Source organism: Nanorana parkeri, unplaced genomic scaffold, assembly GCF_000935625.1.
Source record: "Nanorana parkeri isolate BGI_ZX_2015 unplaced genomic scaffold, ASM93562v1 scaffold41, whole genome shotgun sequence".
Taxonomy (NCBI): Eukaryota; Metazoa; Chordata; class Amphibia; order Anura; family Dicroglossidae; genus Nanorana; species Nanorana parkeri.
The window spans coordinates 1,254,451-1,269,555 of record NW_017306309.1 but is presented as its reverse complement, the minus strand read 5'-3'; the positions used below and the strand labels follow the sequence as shown (position 1 = coordinate 1,269,555).

General features: G+C 40.7%; 1 protein-coding gene across 1 annotated transcript in view; it reads right to left on the bottom strand.

Moving 5' to 3' along the window:
• Positions 1-14,794, bottom strand: part of LOC108799518 (epidermal growth factor receptor-like) — a 60,695-nt gene extending 45,901 nt beyond the window's left edge. The window contains exons 1-5 of the mRNA XM_018571384.1: positions 14,773-14,794; positions 11,809-11,960; positions 6,528-6,693; positions 3,657-3,785; positions 1,983-2,051 (exon numbers count right to left, since the gene is read on the bottom strand). Of these exons, the coding sequence (XP_018426886.1) occupies positions 1,983-2,051; positions 3,657-3,785; positions 6,528-6,693; positions 11,809-11,960; positions 14,773-14,794 (538 nt within the window). The remainder of the gene's footprint in view (positions 1-1,982; positions 2,052-3,656; positions 3,786-6,527; positions 6,694-11,808; positions 11,961-14,772) is intronic.
• Positions 14,795-15,105: the final 311 nt, after the last annotated feature.

Here is a 15,105-nt window from a genome sequence, read left to right as displayed (position 1 = left end):
TGGACGGCGGCGGACCGTAGTGTGCGGCCGCCGGATACCTTACACCGGCGCCCGCAACTTCCCCACAGGGTCACCGCTGCCGCCCCTCGGCGCTCTGCCTCGGCCGGGCCTCGGTGGCCTTGTGGGAAATCCGGGCCTGGTAATAGGCCTGCTTTGACAGAATGAGATAGAAACTAGCCAGTAATTTGGTGAGACTGCAACTATTGTCACTGATGCAAATATGTCCTGCCACTGGCCAATTTCTATTAAAATGTCATTAGACAGCAGTAGAAAAGAATTAGCTGAAATGTACTAGAGAAAAAAAAGAGTACAAACAGGTATTTTGCTACACGTAACAGCAGATAACCCAGCAGGGTAAAATTGTCCAGCTGCGGGACAATTTTAAATAGTAAGGCTAGCCCACATTTACTAGAGTCAAAGAGCAAGGTATGTAGCTTTACTACAAGAATTAAAATACCGCAGAGGATACAGTCTGTAAAATGAGCCAGCAGAAGTACAGTTTTAATCAGGGATAATAGGCCCAACCTGTGTATGCCTAAAGTTTAATTTATATATAGGGATAATGGGGTGTGTGAATATAAAACATAAAATACAAATAAGCATAAAATAATAAAAAAAAAACTTACTTTAAAAGAGAAGCCTTACAGCAAAAAAAAGTTTGCTATGGTTGGGACAGCAGCTAAAAGTGACCTCAAATCAACCACAAAATTAATTTAAAGACATAAAAATCTCCCAAAATAAGAAAAGAAAAGTAGCAAAAGGGTTGACTACTCATAGAGCTAGCAATCAGAATTAAAGTAAAGTTTCCTAACCGACCCTTATCTCTCCCAAAGCAGTTTGTCATCTTTCCCTGTTTTCCCTCCCACAGTAGCTACCAATACACTGACACTATGGCTGTTCTATGCCCACCCTTTAGTCCTGGTTCACACTGGGCGTTTTGTAACTCTTTTTCTGCCCTACATAACGCTCCAAAAATCTGCCCCTCAAAAAACCCATTCATTTCTATGGCCCTGTTCACATCTGAGCGTTTTGTCGCAATAAGCAAAACGCCTGTCGCTGGAAAAAGTACATGAGCTTATTTTTTTGGCATATTACTGCTCGTTTTGGCCCTATGGACTGGATAGGAAACCCTTGAAAACGGCCGTTTGCTGTGTTTTTGCGCGTTTTATGCCCTTTTTCTCATTGATATCAATGAGCTACAATCTGCTCACAAAAATGTGCTTTTTGTCGTATGCACATAAACACGCATACAAATGCACAAATCGCGCATCACACACGCATGTTAAAATGCTCAAAAACGTTGTCGCCTAGGTGTGAACCAGGTCTTAATAGAATATATAATGCATTCTCCATTGTGCTGAACCTATGTTCAGCATTAAGAGATTTACTTTTTTATACATTTTCGACAATTAAGAAAAAGGACCCCATCCAAATAATATTGACCAAGTAGTTTGTGTCCCCTTCCTAGTGAACACCTTAACGAGCCTGCTGGACACTTTACGTTTCTTCCCATAGTGACAAAATACTCACGAGTCTTGCTCTTAAGCCCCATTCTTTAATGGCATCACTCACCTAGCCAGTGGCAAAATCACTGCTATACAGCTGTTTTCTTCCCTATGGATGGAGATGTAGCTGTATCTCTGCTCCACTTAGTGGCAATCGAGGTTCAGCAGCACTTTGGTAGCAAAGCAGCAACATCCATAGAGAAGGCAGTAACTGCATAGCAGGATTCTGCCACTAGCAAGGTGTCACCAGCAGCAAAATCACAAGTGTGACATGGCCACATTTAGAAAGTAATATGCGATTTCATAGTTCCATTAAGCAGGCCTAACATTCATTTTATTTATTTATTTTTCAACTATCTGGCTAATAGCTTCTGGTTAAAGAGGCATATACTTTATGTATACTGCCGCATACAGAATAACAATAGTCCTCACGTGGCCAATAATCTAGGTAATTAACTGCTCACAAAGAATACTTACGTATCTGACAGTTCTCTGGACCAGGCCCCCAACATGATTCATTGCAAGCTTCCACATCACATTTAGGACCTGCAGTTGTAAAGATCAGCAGTTAAGTACACAGCATGTTTTGAGGGTTTTTTTTTCACCTTCTCCTAAACTGACACTATAAATTATAAATAAAAGTGTTGTAAATATAATTTATGTAATGTTATATTTATGATCTAACTAGTAATACACCAGTAAAAAGTCTCCTGGTAGAAGACAAGCCATATACAAATCAATCTCCTCCACTTCTTCCATATCATAAAAACATTCTCATATAAAATGACAAAATCTGTTTTTATAAATAATGGACCATCTGGGTGCTCTGGTCCACAACTCCAGTTTAGATTATTTTTTATAAATAGTAACAGTCTTTATAAATAGGGTAGACATGGGGCTGTGTAATGGGAGGTCCTGTGTTCCTACAAGCAACACTGGCTGTAGGAATCTGGTATGTTTTCTTATCATTTATTCTACAATCCAAAAGCATACAAGTAGGCAAATGTAGGCCTACAGTACTCAAAATGTAGGCTTACAGTATGTCTGTCTATTTGATGTGCTATGGTACCTAGTGATGTTTTTGGCATAAACTTCTTCAAGGGCATGAGGTGATGTAAATAGAAAATGTCCCTGTAGCCATGAATTTGAATAAATATAATTTCTTAGGCATACTTAACACATAACGCATATATTTGTGACCCTGGAGAGTGGGCCTTAACAGGTGGGCTTGCTGTTCTGTGCTAAGAGTGCGCTCATTTATGTGCTCCCAGCACAGTGGCTGAGCTGTCACTGACCGATAACTGTTTTCAGTTGGTGGGAAGGGCACCAATCACAGCGACCATTCACAGCGATAACATGATTGGGAAGCCCGTCCCCAACTCCTGGCATTAAGATCCCCTTACAGGGCCAACGGGTCAGCGCAAGGGGTTAAAGCAAAAACAAAATGTTTTTTAGCAAGTGTGCAGGTGCACTGTACAAACAATTCCAAAAAGTTACAGCCCAACCCGAGCAAAAATTAATTTTTTTACATTTTAGACAGACCTGGGAAAATCTTCTGTCAATTTTTTATTGCTGCCAGTGTCAGCTCCTTCTTGGAGAGATTGCACCACACCTAATGTCATGGTGGCAACCTGTTACAGCATGACAAGCGATAAGAAAAGTGGTTGTCACTGAGATGTAATATTGTAGACAAATGTAATACTAACCAGAGGTTTTAATCCTACCCCATTAGTCTAGACAGCAAGTTAGGGGAAATCCTTCCAATGACATCAGAGGCTGCAGTAAAAACCTGACAGGCATCATGTTCTCCATGTGCTTGCGTGGGTTTCCTCCGGGTACTCTAGTTTTCTCCCACAGTCCAAAGACATGGTGTCTAAATTGGTCCTGTATGTACTGTATGTGATATAGGGACCTTAGATTGCAAGCTCCTTGAGGGCAGGGACTGATATGATTGTGCACTATGTAAAGTGCTGAATACATTGTCAGCACTATATAAATACCAATCATAAATAAATATCAACTTCCAACTCTCTCCACAACAAAATATATTTTTTTAGAGTTGGGCCACAGAAGCCCCGGGTGTATCAGATTCAAAAGCCAACTGCAGCCAAAACCTTTTAGCAAGCAATTGTTTGACACATGCATACATACAGCGTGCAGGCGATGGAGATTGTACAGAAACGTTTGCATGGTCCTGGTTGACAATGTCCTCCCACTTGATTGTGTTCAAGTTGCAAAGTTTGGGGTTTCTCCCTATGGTAACGCCACCTCGTAGAATTTCTGTGAAAAAGAAAGTTGAAAATAAAAAGAAATACAATTTGTTTAATGCCTAATAGGAAATGCATCACAATAGACCATCACACAGACACTTGTCTTCATGAGAGAGGCCCAGACTTGGTTGGGAGGCAAAAGCAAGGGTAATTACAGGGAATTTACCAAGTTTCACTCTCTCAAGTCTATTATGAACATCGGGGCTCATGCACATGGGCTAATAAAAATAATCCCATTCATGTTGGATCTTTTAGCCAGAAGCTGGCTGTTTTGGTGTATAGTTACATGCAGCACAGTGGCGTAGTGGTTAGCACTTCTGCCTTGCAGCACTGGTGGTTCCCCCCTGGTTCAAATCCCAAGCAGGACATTATGTCCAAGGAGTTTGCATGTTCTCCCTGTGCTTGTGTGGGTTTCTTCCCACACTCCAGAGACATGAATGGTAAATTGGTCCTGCATGTAATATAGGGAGCTCAGATTGTAACTTCTTTGAGTGCAGGAACTGATGTGAATGTGCTGCAGATATTGTCAGTGGTATATAAATACTAATAAATAAATGTGCAGCTATGCGAATATAGCATTTAGACATGTCTGCACGTAAATTAAAATGTAGTAGATCCAATCACACTCCTGACCGGATAAGGCCCAAACGAAAACAGGGGGGTGCTGAAAGTGACAGCAAATGCCTACGCACATCAAATGCAAAATACCATAAAGTCACTCACACTCTGTTTGTAGATAGCAGTCAATTTCCTTTATTGACTGAACATGTTGTCACTGTTGTTTGCCTGAAGAAGGGACTGCATGGTCCCAAAACATCGCTTTGTGTATGTGACATCGTGTTTTATTTAAGGCAGGGGTCTCAAACCTCCGACCCTACAGCTGTGGTGAAACTAAAAAAAATTCCATGATGCATCTCTCTTCGGGAGTCATGTCTGTGAGAATCTTGCAATGCCTCATGGGATTTGTAGTTCCACCACAGCTGGAGAGCCGGAGGTTTGAGACCCCTGATTTAAGGTATTTATATAGCGCCAACAATTTACGCAGCACTTTAAATAGTTGCACATTCACATCAGTCCCTACCCTCAAGGAGCTTACAATCTAAGGTCCCTATCTCACATGCATACATAGAGGGCCAACTTAGAGGAGCCAATTAACCTACCAGCATGACTTTGGAGTGCGGGAGGAAACGGGAGTACCCAGAGGAAACCCACACAAGCACAGGGAGAACATGCAAACTCCTTGCCAGGATTCAAACTGGGGACCCCCAGTGCTGCAAGGCAGAAGCGCTAACCGCTACACCACCGTGCCGCTCTGTTCAGTCAATAAAGGAGATTGACTGCTATCTACAAACGGAGTGTGAGTGACTTTATGGTATTTTGCAAGTAAATTCATTCTGTTGACTAAAAAGTTTATTTATTGTAAGCACTATGTGCATACACGTGCATTTACATGTTTACTAACTTTTACACGTAAATTATGCCAGTAAGCGCCTCTCTGAACGCTTATTTGGGTCATGTAATTTGCATGCCCACCAATGCTGCTCTGAAATACGCATCCAATATGGGCACATGGACACATCGGCTAGAACGGAAATGCATTCAGAGACATAAAAAAAAAAAAAATAAGAATGCATCTAAAAGCCGTGATTTTCTGCCTGTGTTCATGAGGCCAAATTTGTATAACAGTTAGCACATAATTGTTTTATTAAAAATACTGACACCTTGATTATCAAGTTTCTAGAGCCCTAAATGTCCAGGGACAGACATAGCCACTCACTGTAGAGAAACGTATATACATTGTACACAGGGGCGTAACTATAAATCATGGGTCCCCATAGCAACATTTTGGGTCCCTCCCAGCTAGCTCTCTCTGTAGCAGTGACGTGGGGTACCTCTTGCTCAGGGTGAGGCATTCCCCAGCCTGGCCCCCCTGCCGGCCGAATCCCTGCATCACGCCGACCTAAGCTCCGCCCCCAACAGACGAAGCCCCACCCCCAACCCATCCCCAAACTAGTGTAAAGGAGGAAGGGAGGAGACAGGGAGGAGCCTCCCTGTACCTCACTTGCTCCTCACCGCTGAGGCTCTGTGACAGGTTACACTGATTGGAGAAAAAGCTGTCAGCTTCAGGCATGAAGCTGACAGCTTTTTCCTCCATAACGCTAGGTGAGGCTCTGCCTCACCTGACCGCACGTCCCTGCTCTGTAGTGACTGGCAGTGTCAACAGGCAGCAAGAAAGCTGTCAGCATTGTCAGTACACTACTAGGGAGCAGTGCTGGGAGTAAAATATATAGAAGCACTAATTATAATAACCATAATGATATTTTATATTATGATAACATGATTACTCTTCAACACTAATATGATCTTTAAACTTTAGCTTTATTAAACCACAAACCTCATCCCTCCTATAAGGTTTTAACAGAGGAGACATTCTGGGATTTGTGACGACTCTAGGTATACAGAGGTAAATTCATTCTGTAGCAGAAGTTCAGAGGGCAATAAATCTACATTGCCATGATAGATAAGCAAATGCGTCTTACTGTTCAGAGGGGATCTGTGACTAGACTTTCCTGAGGACTGACTTCAGTCCTTCTTTACTAGAAACCTCAAAGTTATATTTCCTAAACCTACCCACCTAATGGGGCCCCCTCCTACCCTAGGCGCCATAAAAGCTGTGTGGGCTGCTACGGCTATTGTTATGCCACTAATTGCATAGAATAAGTTGGCTATTAAATGGAAGGTCAGTTTTTACCTTTTAGGTTTCTCATAGGAAGCTCGGCCAGGCCATCATTTGATAAAATGGAAAGAGAGGCATTCTTGTACAAAGCATTGCCACGGATCACCTGAAGGTGGGTCAAGGGAATGGACTTGATATTGTTCATGGAGATGAGAATATAACCACCAACTTCTTTAATGTCCTGAAATTAAATAACAATAAGAAATGATCATCAAATCCTACAATAACAATGGAATAGGGTGAATCAATCAAGCTCATATTCACACTTGAGTGTATTTGAAGTGTTTTTTGTTTTTCAGGCATTTTCAGATTTCAGCATTTTTGTTTTAGCCAATGGAAAGGTAAGAACTAGGAGGAGGTGGTTGTTAGCTACAAAATCAAGTGTTGTTAGCTACATTTTCAAGCGCTGACTTTGAAGTTTATGGGGTCAAAAATGCACAATTCTGCTCAAAATAAGCTCATGTACTTTTCTGAGCGATAATCGACAAGCAACACAGCACACAAGTGTGAACGGTCACCACTGAAAATAACGGAATTTTCCATGTTCAGCGTTGTTGCGCTTTGGGAAGCCAGTAACAAAGTGCTCTAGTGTTAGTGGGGGTGAAATGTACAACATAGGAAACCAAAAATAACTTTTATGACATTCATTTATGACTTAAGATGGAGGCTGCATTCACAGTACCGTGTTGCCATCTATTTTGAAAGGCAAAGCATTTGCATTGCAGTGTGCCACAATGCACAGCGTTAAAGTGATCTGAAGAAGTAAATGGGCCCTAAGGTTAGTAGCTGATTAGTCCAATTTGTGCCCGCAAATAACCAGCAAACCACTTTTTATTTTACTTTTTTTTTTCTAATTAAAATTATCTTCCCGGAAGTTCAGAAGTGGAAATGTTAATAATGTTTTACATTAAAGTACATCTATCGGGGGTTCCTTGTTTAGATATAATATGTGAAAATGTTATATATTTTAGAGTAAACACCTGAATAATACACAAAATTAATATAAAACACTAAATATAGAGGTGGAATTGAGGGGGTGTGATACAATGAATAAAGGGAGGATAAGTAACAGAAATATGCAATATATATAAAATATACACTATAAATATGTAGTAGGGAGTTTTTTATGTTTTGACATAATACGGGCGTAAACACCAAAAATAATATACAAAATTGATTAATATGAAACACTAAATACGGAGGTAGAAAATATCACGATATAAATGGGGACGGTGAAGGGAGTTAGATAGGCTATGTGGGAAGCTAATTTAAGATTTGGTAAATATAATGTGAATCTTGTTCAGGGTTGACCATGGAATGTAAATGTGTAAGTGTCTTGAATGTGAGTTGTATGTATGAGGATGTATAATCATGTCGTTGTAAATTACACTATTAATTATGTGGTTGTAAATTATTATTATTATTGTCAATTGTCAAAAGAAAATTAAATAAAGAGGAATTAAAAAAAAAAGTACATCTATAACCAATGTTTTTCTTTTATTTTGATGGTGAAAGGAAGGTTTGGAACGCCTGTCAAGCTTTTTTTCCTGTGTGTGTATCTGCCAGCGAGATTTACCCTCTCCATTTATCCTAGTGCCCTTTATCACCAAGACAGAAAATGATGTCACCAGAACACAGGGAACAGGTGTCCCCATTGGAAGATCAAACCTTCCGATGGGGGATGCCTGTTCCAGCTACAACTGTCTAAGAGGTGAATTCCCTTTACTGTGTAGATATATTCTCTCACTTCCTGTTCTGTCTCTGTGACAGGAAGTAAAGAAAAAAAAATCTCCACAATTGGACACAGGCAGCCAAAAATAAACTGATAGAGGTTTCAACCCTTTCCTACTCTAGCCAAAGCAAAATAATAAAAATGTCTATACAGATGCTTTATTATTTCCCCTTTCTTAATTTTAGAAATATTTATTAAAATTAGTTTATTTACAGCATCATGCATGTTATCTTCAGTTTGGTAAAAGTCTTGGGAGGTCTACATTCCGAGAGCTGGGCGATCATGTAACTGCTGATTTCTCAGCTCACAGCTTTTATCTGCAGAGATCAGTCAATGTCAGGCACCGATCCCTACAGGGATCCTCCCCTCCCCTCTCTGTTCCTCCAGCACTCATTGCAGGGACAGACAGAAAAGGGGCAGGCAAAGCTGGCTCTTGTTCTATAGAGGCAGGGCCAGCTGTCAATCAGGCAGATGAGGTGGATCCCAACAATATTGTTCAGATCCCTCTCTAATGCAGCGCAAGCTCTTTGCTGAAAACATATAGTGGGCAATAGAATGCTATATGCTGACCCTGGGCCACAGCACATTAGTAAATGTCTTCCTGTGGCCCAAAAAAGAAGTAGAGCCAAAATAAAAGTTTGGCTTTAGTTTTCTTTAAAGGAAACCTATACTGAGGGAAAGTGAGGCTACCATTGCCGAATATTAATTCGGAAAACGTGACTAGATGTCATGCTGACTCACTGACCTGGGAAAAGTATTGACCTGCGCCATGCTTGTTACATAGTTACATAGTATTTGAGGTTGAATAAAGACATATGTCCATCAAGTCCAACCTATGTGTGTATGTTCCTATTGGTGTGTAGTATGTATAGGTCCCTTGTGTGTTATCAATTTTAAGAGTATCTATACCCCTGTATATTACGGTCCCGGAGGAAATCATCCAATCGCCTCTTGAATGATTCCACACTTTCAGCCGAAATCACAGCATGTGGCAGCGAGTTCCAGACCTTGACCGATCTAACTCAGAAGAACCCCCTTCACCCCTTGTGCTGAATTTTTTTCTCCACCAATTTTAAGTGGTGGCCTTTCGTCCTTGTCATCGAGTTAATTGTAAAAAGTTTGCTTCTAATGTTACTATGCCCGGTAAACATTTTATACATGAAAATCACGTCCCCCCTTAATCTCCTTACTTCCAAGGAGAACATGTTTAATTTTAGTAGCCTGTTCTCATAACTCAGGTCCTCCATCCCTTTTATGATTTTGGTTGCCCTCCTCTGGACCCTCTCCAGTTCAAGGACATCCCCCCTGTTCACTGGTGCCCAAAACTGGACCGCATACTCCAGATGAGGCCGAACCAGTGATCTATAAAGTGGCATACTTACGGACTTGTCCCTGCAAAACATTCCCCTCTTAATACAGGAAAGGACTCTACTTGCTTTGTTTACCGTCGCCTGACACTGAAAGCTATTTTTCAGCCTGTGGTCTACAATGACCCCCAAATCTGTTTCCCTTTCGGATTTTCTTGAGGGGAGCTCCCATTAGTGTGTAATCCATTTACTTGTTTTTAACCCCAAAGTGCACAACTCTACATTTATCCACATTAAACCTCATCTGACATGTGGTTGCCCACTCCCCTATTTTATCCAGATCCCCCTGTAATGTTATAGCGTCAGATTCAGTGACTATTCCCCTCCCGATTTTGGTATCATCAGCAAACACTGAAACATGGCTATTTACCCCCTCCCCGATATCATTAATTAATAGATTAAACAGCATGGGGCCCAGCACAGACCCCTGCGGAAACGCCGCTCATGACCCTAGCACAATCTGAGAAGGTGCCATTTATCGATACTCTTTGTACCTGGGTTATTGTGGGGTCAGGGGTCATACTGTTGTGGGTCAGTGACTCAGAAAAGTAAGCTTACATACTTTTCTTAGTGCAGGTCTCCTAAAAAAACACTCCGGTACGGAATTCAGATTAACATTTTGTTGTATTTTTTGTCCCAGTCCTGGTTTTCTAGGAATAGTTTCTTATGACTATTTTTCTGAGAAGGTTTGTCCGTGGAAATGCTTCTGGTTTCATAACTGTTCAACTGTGCAATAAAGATCCTCTGCTATTTGCAAATTGAGTTATTTCTTGGCTTTTTAAAGCTGATCACACATTGTAAGACTTTGTTTCACTTCTGTCTTGTCACCAACAATTATGTAATCATCAATTCTGTCAGGTAGACAATCTGGGAAGAAATAATCCTAACCATTGCAGTGGGGCTACCCCCCTCAGAACTAGCTGTATTTTGTATATCATAGTAAGGGAACAGTATGTTAAAGTTGAGTTCCAGCCTTACCTTCAGTCTTGCACAGTAAAGCCTCATATTGAAATTGTCTATTATGAGCCTCTTACAGCAAATCAGCCCACCTCATTTCCTGGCTGAGGCAACTGTCTCTGGCAAGCCCTTTTCATTCATTGGATTTCAGCTCTATCAATCACTGAGACTCAGCTTCACATGAGGGAATTACCTTGGGCAATCTGCATGCAAATGCAGTCTGCACAGGAACGCTCACACCTCCAGACTGAAATCCACCTATTAAGGCATGATATTTGAATAACTTCTCCCAATAAGTTATACTAATTGTATCAGGCTGAGGGCTCTTGAAAGGAGTACTGAGGCAAGGTGCTGTGATGTTGTGAAGCTATTTGCACCACGCTGCTGGCCCCTCCCATCTGCTATGATCTAACTGCATTGCGTCGAGAAGCACGGAGACCCAATGATGACATCACGAGGTCTAAACTAAAGTATGTACTGAAAACCTAAATGTTTCCTTTAAAATAAATTGATTAGCATGTTGATGAGGGAGGAGAATTCAGGAAAGGCAAAATATAAGTGGGAACTTAAAGTGACATTAAACCCTCAGATTTTTGAACATAAACCAATACTGTAATGTGTGCCTTACTGTAATCCATGGTAGTTTCCCTTCTCTTTGCTGCTCTTCCTTTTAAATCCTCATGTCTTCTCATGCCGGGGGAGAACTTCCCTTTGAAGCTGATTGCCCCTTCCTGTAGTGCTGGCTCAGGTTGTGAACCTGCACACAGACACCATGTATCCATTTCAGAGACAAGGCAGTCTGCTGCAAAACAGAAGTTCTGCCCAGCATGAGAAGAGATACGGATTTAAAAGGAAGAGCAGCAAAGAGAAGGGAAACTACCATGGATTACAGTAAGGCACACATTACAGTATTGTTTTATGTTAAAAAAATCTGAGGGTTTAATGTCACTTTAAGCAGGTACTGCACATACAAACAGTGCCTAATAGTGCTCTTTATTAAGTCCTTCAGAATAGCACATGTATTAAATTTGTATGTTGATGATTAGTATCTTGATGATTAGTATTTCATATGTCCATGTGTGCTACCTGTGGATAATACATCCTGGGACAGGCATTGTAGAGAAGGCATGAGCTTGTAGAATAATGTGGGTGTATTTAATGATAGCCATATGAGCTATGAATCATAAGTAGGAGTGGCATTGCTCTATATAGTGATACTGATTTAAATTCACATCTGTACCTGGAGGAAGGTCGTGTCATAATTGCGACTTAGGTGGGTGATTTCCAGATTTCCGAGCACAATTTCACAGCCGTTGTACATTTTCTTCATACTGCTGTAATGCTCTTCCACTGTCCCCAGCTGGGAAAACCTGTTTTCAGTTCCAAGGCAGACTGGAAGAGAATAAACAACCCATGAGCCAATGTATAACTGGGTATTTAATGGTCACAATGCATACAATTTACATTGCGGCAAACAGTTACTCATTACATTTGTGTTCTTTGCTTTACAAGTGAAACCATACCCTGTCACAACCTGTACCGAGAGAAATACAGATATCATCCTACTGAAAATGCTAGTTCCCTGACTGCCACTGGTTTCAATGCTTTGTGGGTCAATGACTGGGAAGAAGAATGCAGCTAGTAAAGTCAGAGAAAAGTAAAAACAATTTGTATATTATTCTTTTTCTGAGACATAAAAGTTACCTTGGTAGTGACATCGGGAATAAGTGAGTTTGACCATACTAAATCATCTTAGATTTGGTCCATGAGTAAAGGTGAACTTCTCTCCTTGAGAGTATGGGAAGCACTGGTGTTAGCAGAGACTGTATTAACTGGGTATGTACACTGCCTGGCCAAAAAAAAATTCACCATCTGGATTTACTTAAGCAAAAAGGTCAGAGCCTTCCACTGGACAATTGATCTGGGTCCAGCAACGTTATGTTGTCAAAAAATGAGGTCAGCTGCCTACCTGAATATACTGAATGACCAAGTTTTTCCATCAATGGATTTTTTCCTTCCTGATGGCACAGGCATATTCCAAGATGGCAATGCCAGGATTTTTTAGGCTCAAATTGTGAAAGAGTGCATGAAAGATAATTTTCACACATGGATTGGCCACCACAGAGTTCAGATCTTAGAAAGAAACTTTACCCATATCTTTAAAATAACAACGAACACTTTAGAAATGCTTAGTAATGACAATCTACAAACAGATAATTCTAGATAATTGCAGGCTTTGTATTCTTTGCATCTTATTTCTCTTATCTTTCCCAGTCTTCTGACAGTGGCCATGTTAACTAAGGGCAGAATACCAGCTCTCCCTTTGGTTCCTGGAACTCTGGTACATGTGACTAGGACATGTGACCATGCACATCACCTCAGGGGACGAAAATGCCTTTCCCTGAGATCTCGTGAGTGACAGATGAGATTTCCTAGCAATGCCCTGCTGATGTAACCCTCTTTAACACATTACATCTTTTGTGCCAGAAGTGGACCAGCAAGTAGATGAACTCTATTTGCAAGTAAATGAAAAACAAGCTTGTAAGAAAGCTCTATCTGTCCCCAAAAAAGGGTATAAAATTCATTTCAGTACAGCGCTGCATGACGGAATAAATGTCAGTCAAAGTACCGCAGCGCTGAATACTGAAAAATGGCCTGGATGGGAAGGGGGTTTAACACCGCGGATGTCAAGTGGTTAACTAATGAATGTAAGATGATTTTAAATCAGCATGCAGAGCTGCATGCTCATGTGATTTTGAGTGAAAGGAGGTAAAGGTCCACTTTAACCCCCTTTGAGAATCTTTGGGGTGTGCTAGAGAAGACTTTACGCAATGGCCCGACTCTCCCATCATCACTACAAGATCTTGGTAAAAAATGAATGCAACTCTGAATGGAAATAAATGTTGTGACATTGTATAGGCTTTTTGAAATGGTGCCATGGGCAATGCGTGTCGTAATCAAAGCTAAAGGTGGTCCAGCAAAATATTTGAGTGTGTGACTTTTTTTGGGCCAAGCAGTGTATAATGTGTGTGCTACACTTTACATACATTTATTTTAATTTGTTAATAAGTTATTCACATTATTGTGGGCAGCTCTTTGGTTATTAGGATCCATCAGTGCAGAAGGTTTATTCAGGTTTTAGCAAAAGAAGCATGGCAAAGGTTATAATTCTTCCTCATTCACTAGCAATCTTGATTGCTGTTTATATGTCTGTTGGTGAGATTTCCACTCACTACTGTTCTGCCCAGTAGATAGGAAACAAGAGTGAATTTCCCCACCGTAGACAGAGGCAGAAGTAAAACCTGGCACAGGTTTGAATCCCACCTCTCTATATTCTAAATGTAAAATAAATCTTAATGCTGGAGGTGGGTTGTTTACTCTCATGCTTGTTTGGATGCAGGTGGGTCTTCGGTCACTTTGTCCCATCTGAGAGTGTTGGTCACAGAATTTATAAAAATAAAAAAACGAATCCTCACCATACATTTATTCAAGCGTGTATTATAATGATTTTGTAGTGATTCTCTATTCCTGGTATAAACAAAATGCCCTGGGCAACTTCCTTGTCAAATGCCAACCATTTACTGTAGACAGAATCTATATATTTGACGGAATACTTATTTTGACAAGCCTTGTACTTATTTTTTCATAAAGCCCAGCAGGCAACTGTCTACTAGGAGACCTAAATTATTGCCTAAGCGATTCCAATTTCCCTTGTCCACACAATTAAAATGAACTTTCGGCAATGTTAAACTAAAATGGAGGCAGCACAGTAAAGTGTCTATAAAAATAATTATTTGTATAGGTTGCCTGCACTACCACGTGGCAATCTTCAATCACTGCATTACGAGATGTAGGAGGTGTTTGTCTACGATTAGCACCAATTTGTGTGGAACAGTTGGCGACTTTTGCGCACTGTGCGCTTCAGAATGAGCTGAACCCACTCTGTCGTTTTACATGGCCTACCACGTTGTGGCTGAGTTGCTGTTGTTCCCAGTTGCTTCCACTTTGTTATAATACCACCAACAGGTGACCGTGGAATATTTAGTAACAAGGAAATTTCATGGATGGACTTATTGCACAGGTGCCAACCTATCACGGAACCATGCTTGAATTCACTGAGCTCCTGAGAGCGACCCATTCTTTCACAAATGCATTCAGGTACTCCAAAAGTGATAATAAGCAAAACTTGCAGTGCCAATTCTACTTTTCAGAGCATGTTTTCTCATATATGAGCTATTTACAAAAGGGTACTTGCCAAACCATAAAGAAGGCATGAACCTTGTTATAGCCGAGAAACGGTAGTAGGCACATTTATGCAAAATGAAATGTGTGTGTGTATCTGCATATTCTGTGGTTAGTACATGAACCCTACTATCTGTTGTTACTTCTGTAAAATATTAAGTTTTAAGGAAACACCAGGCAGCAATGAAACTCTGTAAGTCCATCAATAATTGGCAGTCTTAACTGGTTTCCAATATTTTGTTAAATGGTTGGAGGTACATTTCTACAGCCAGAGCTTTGTATATTTATCCTAGTG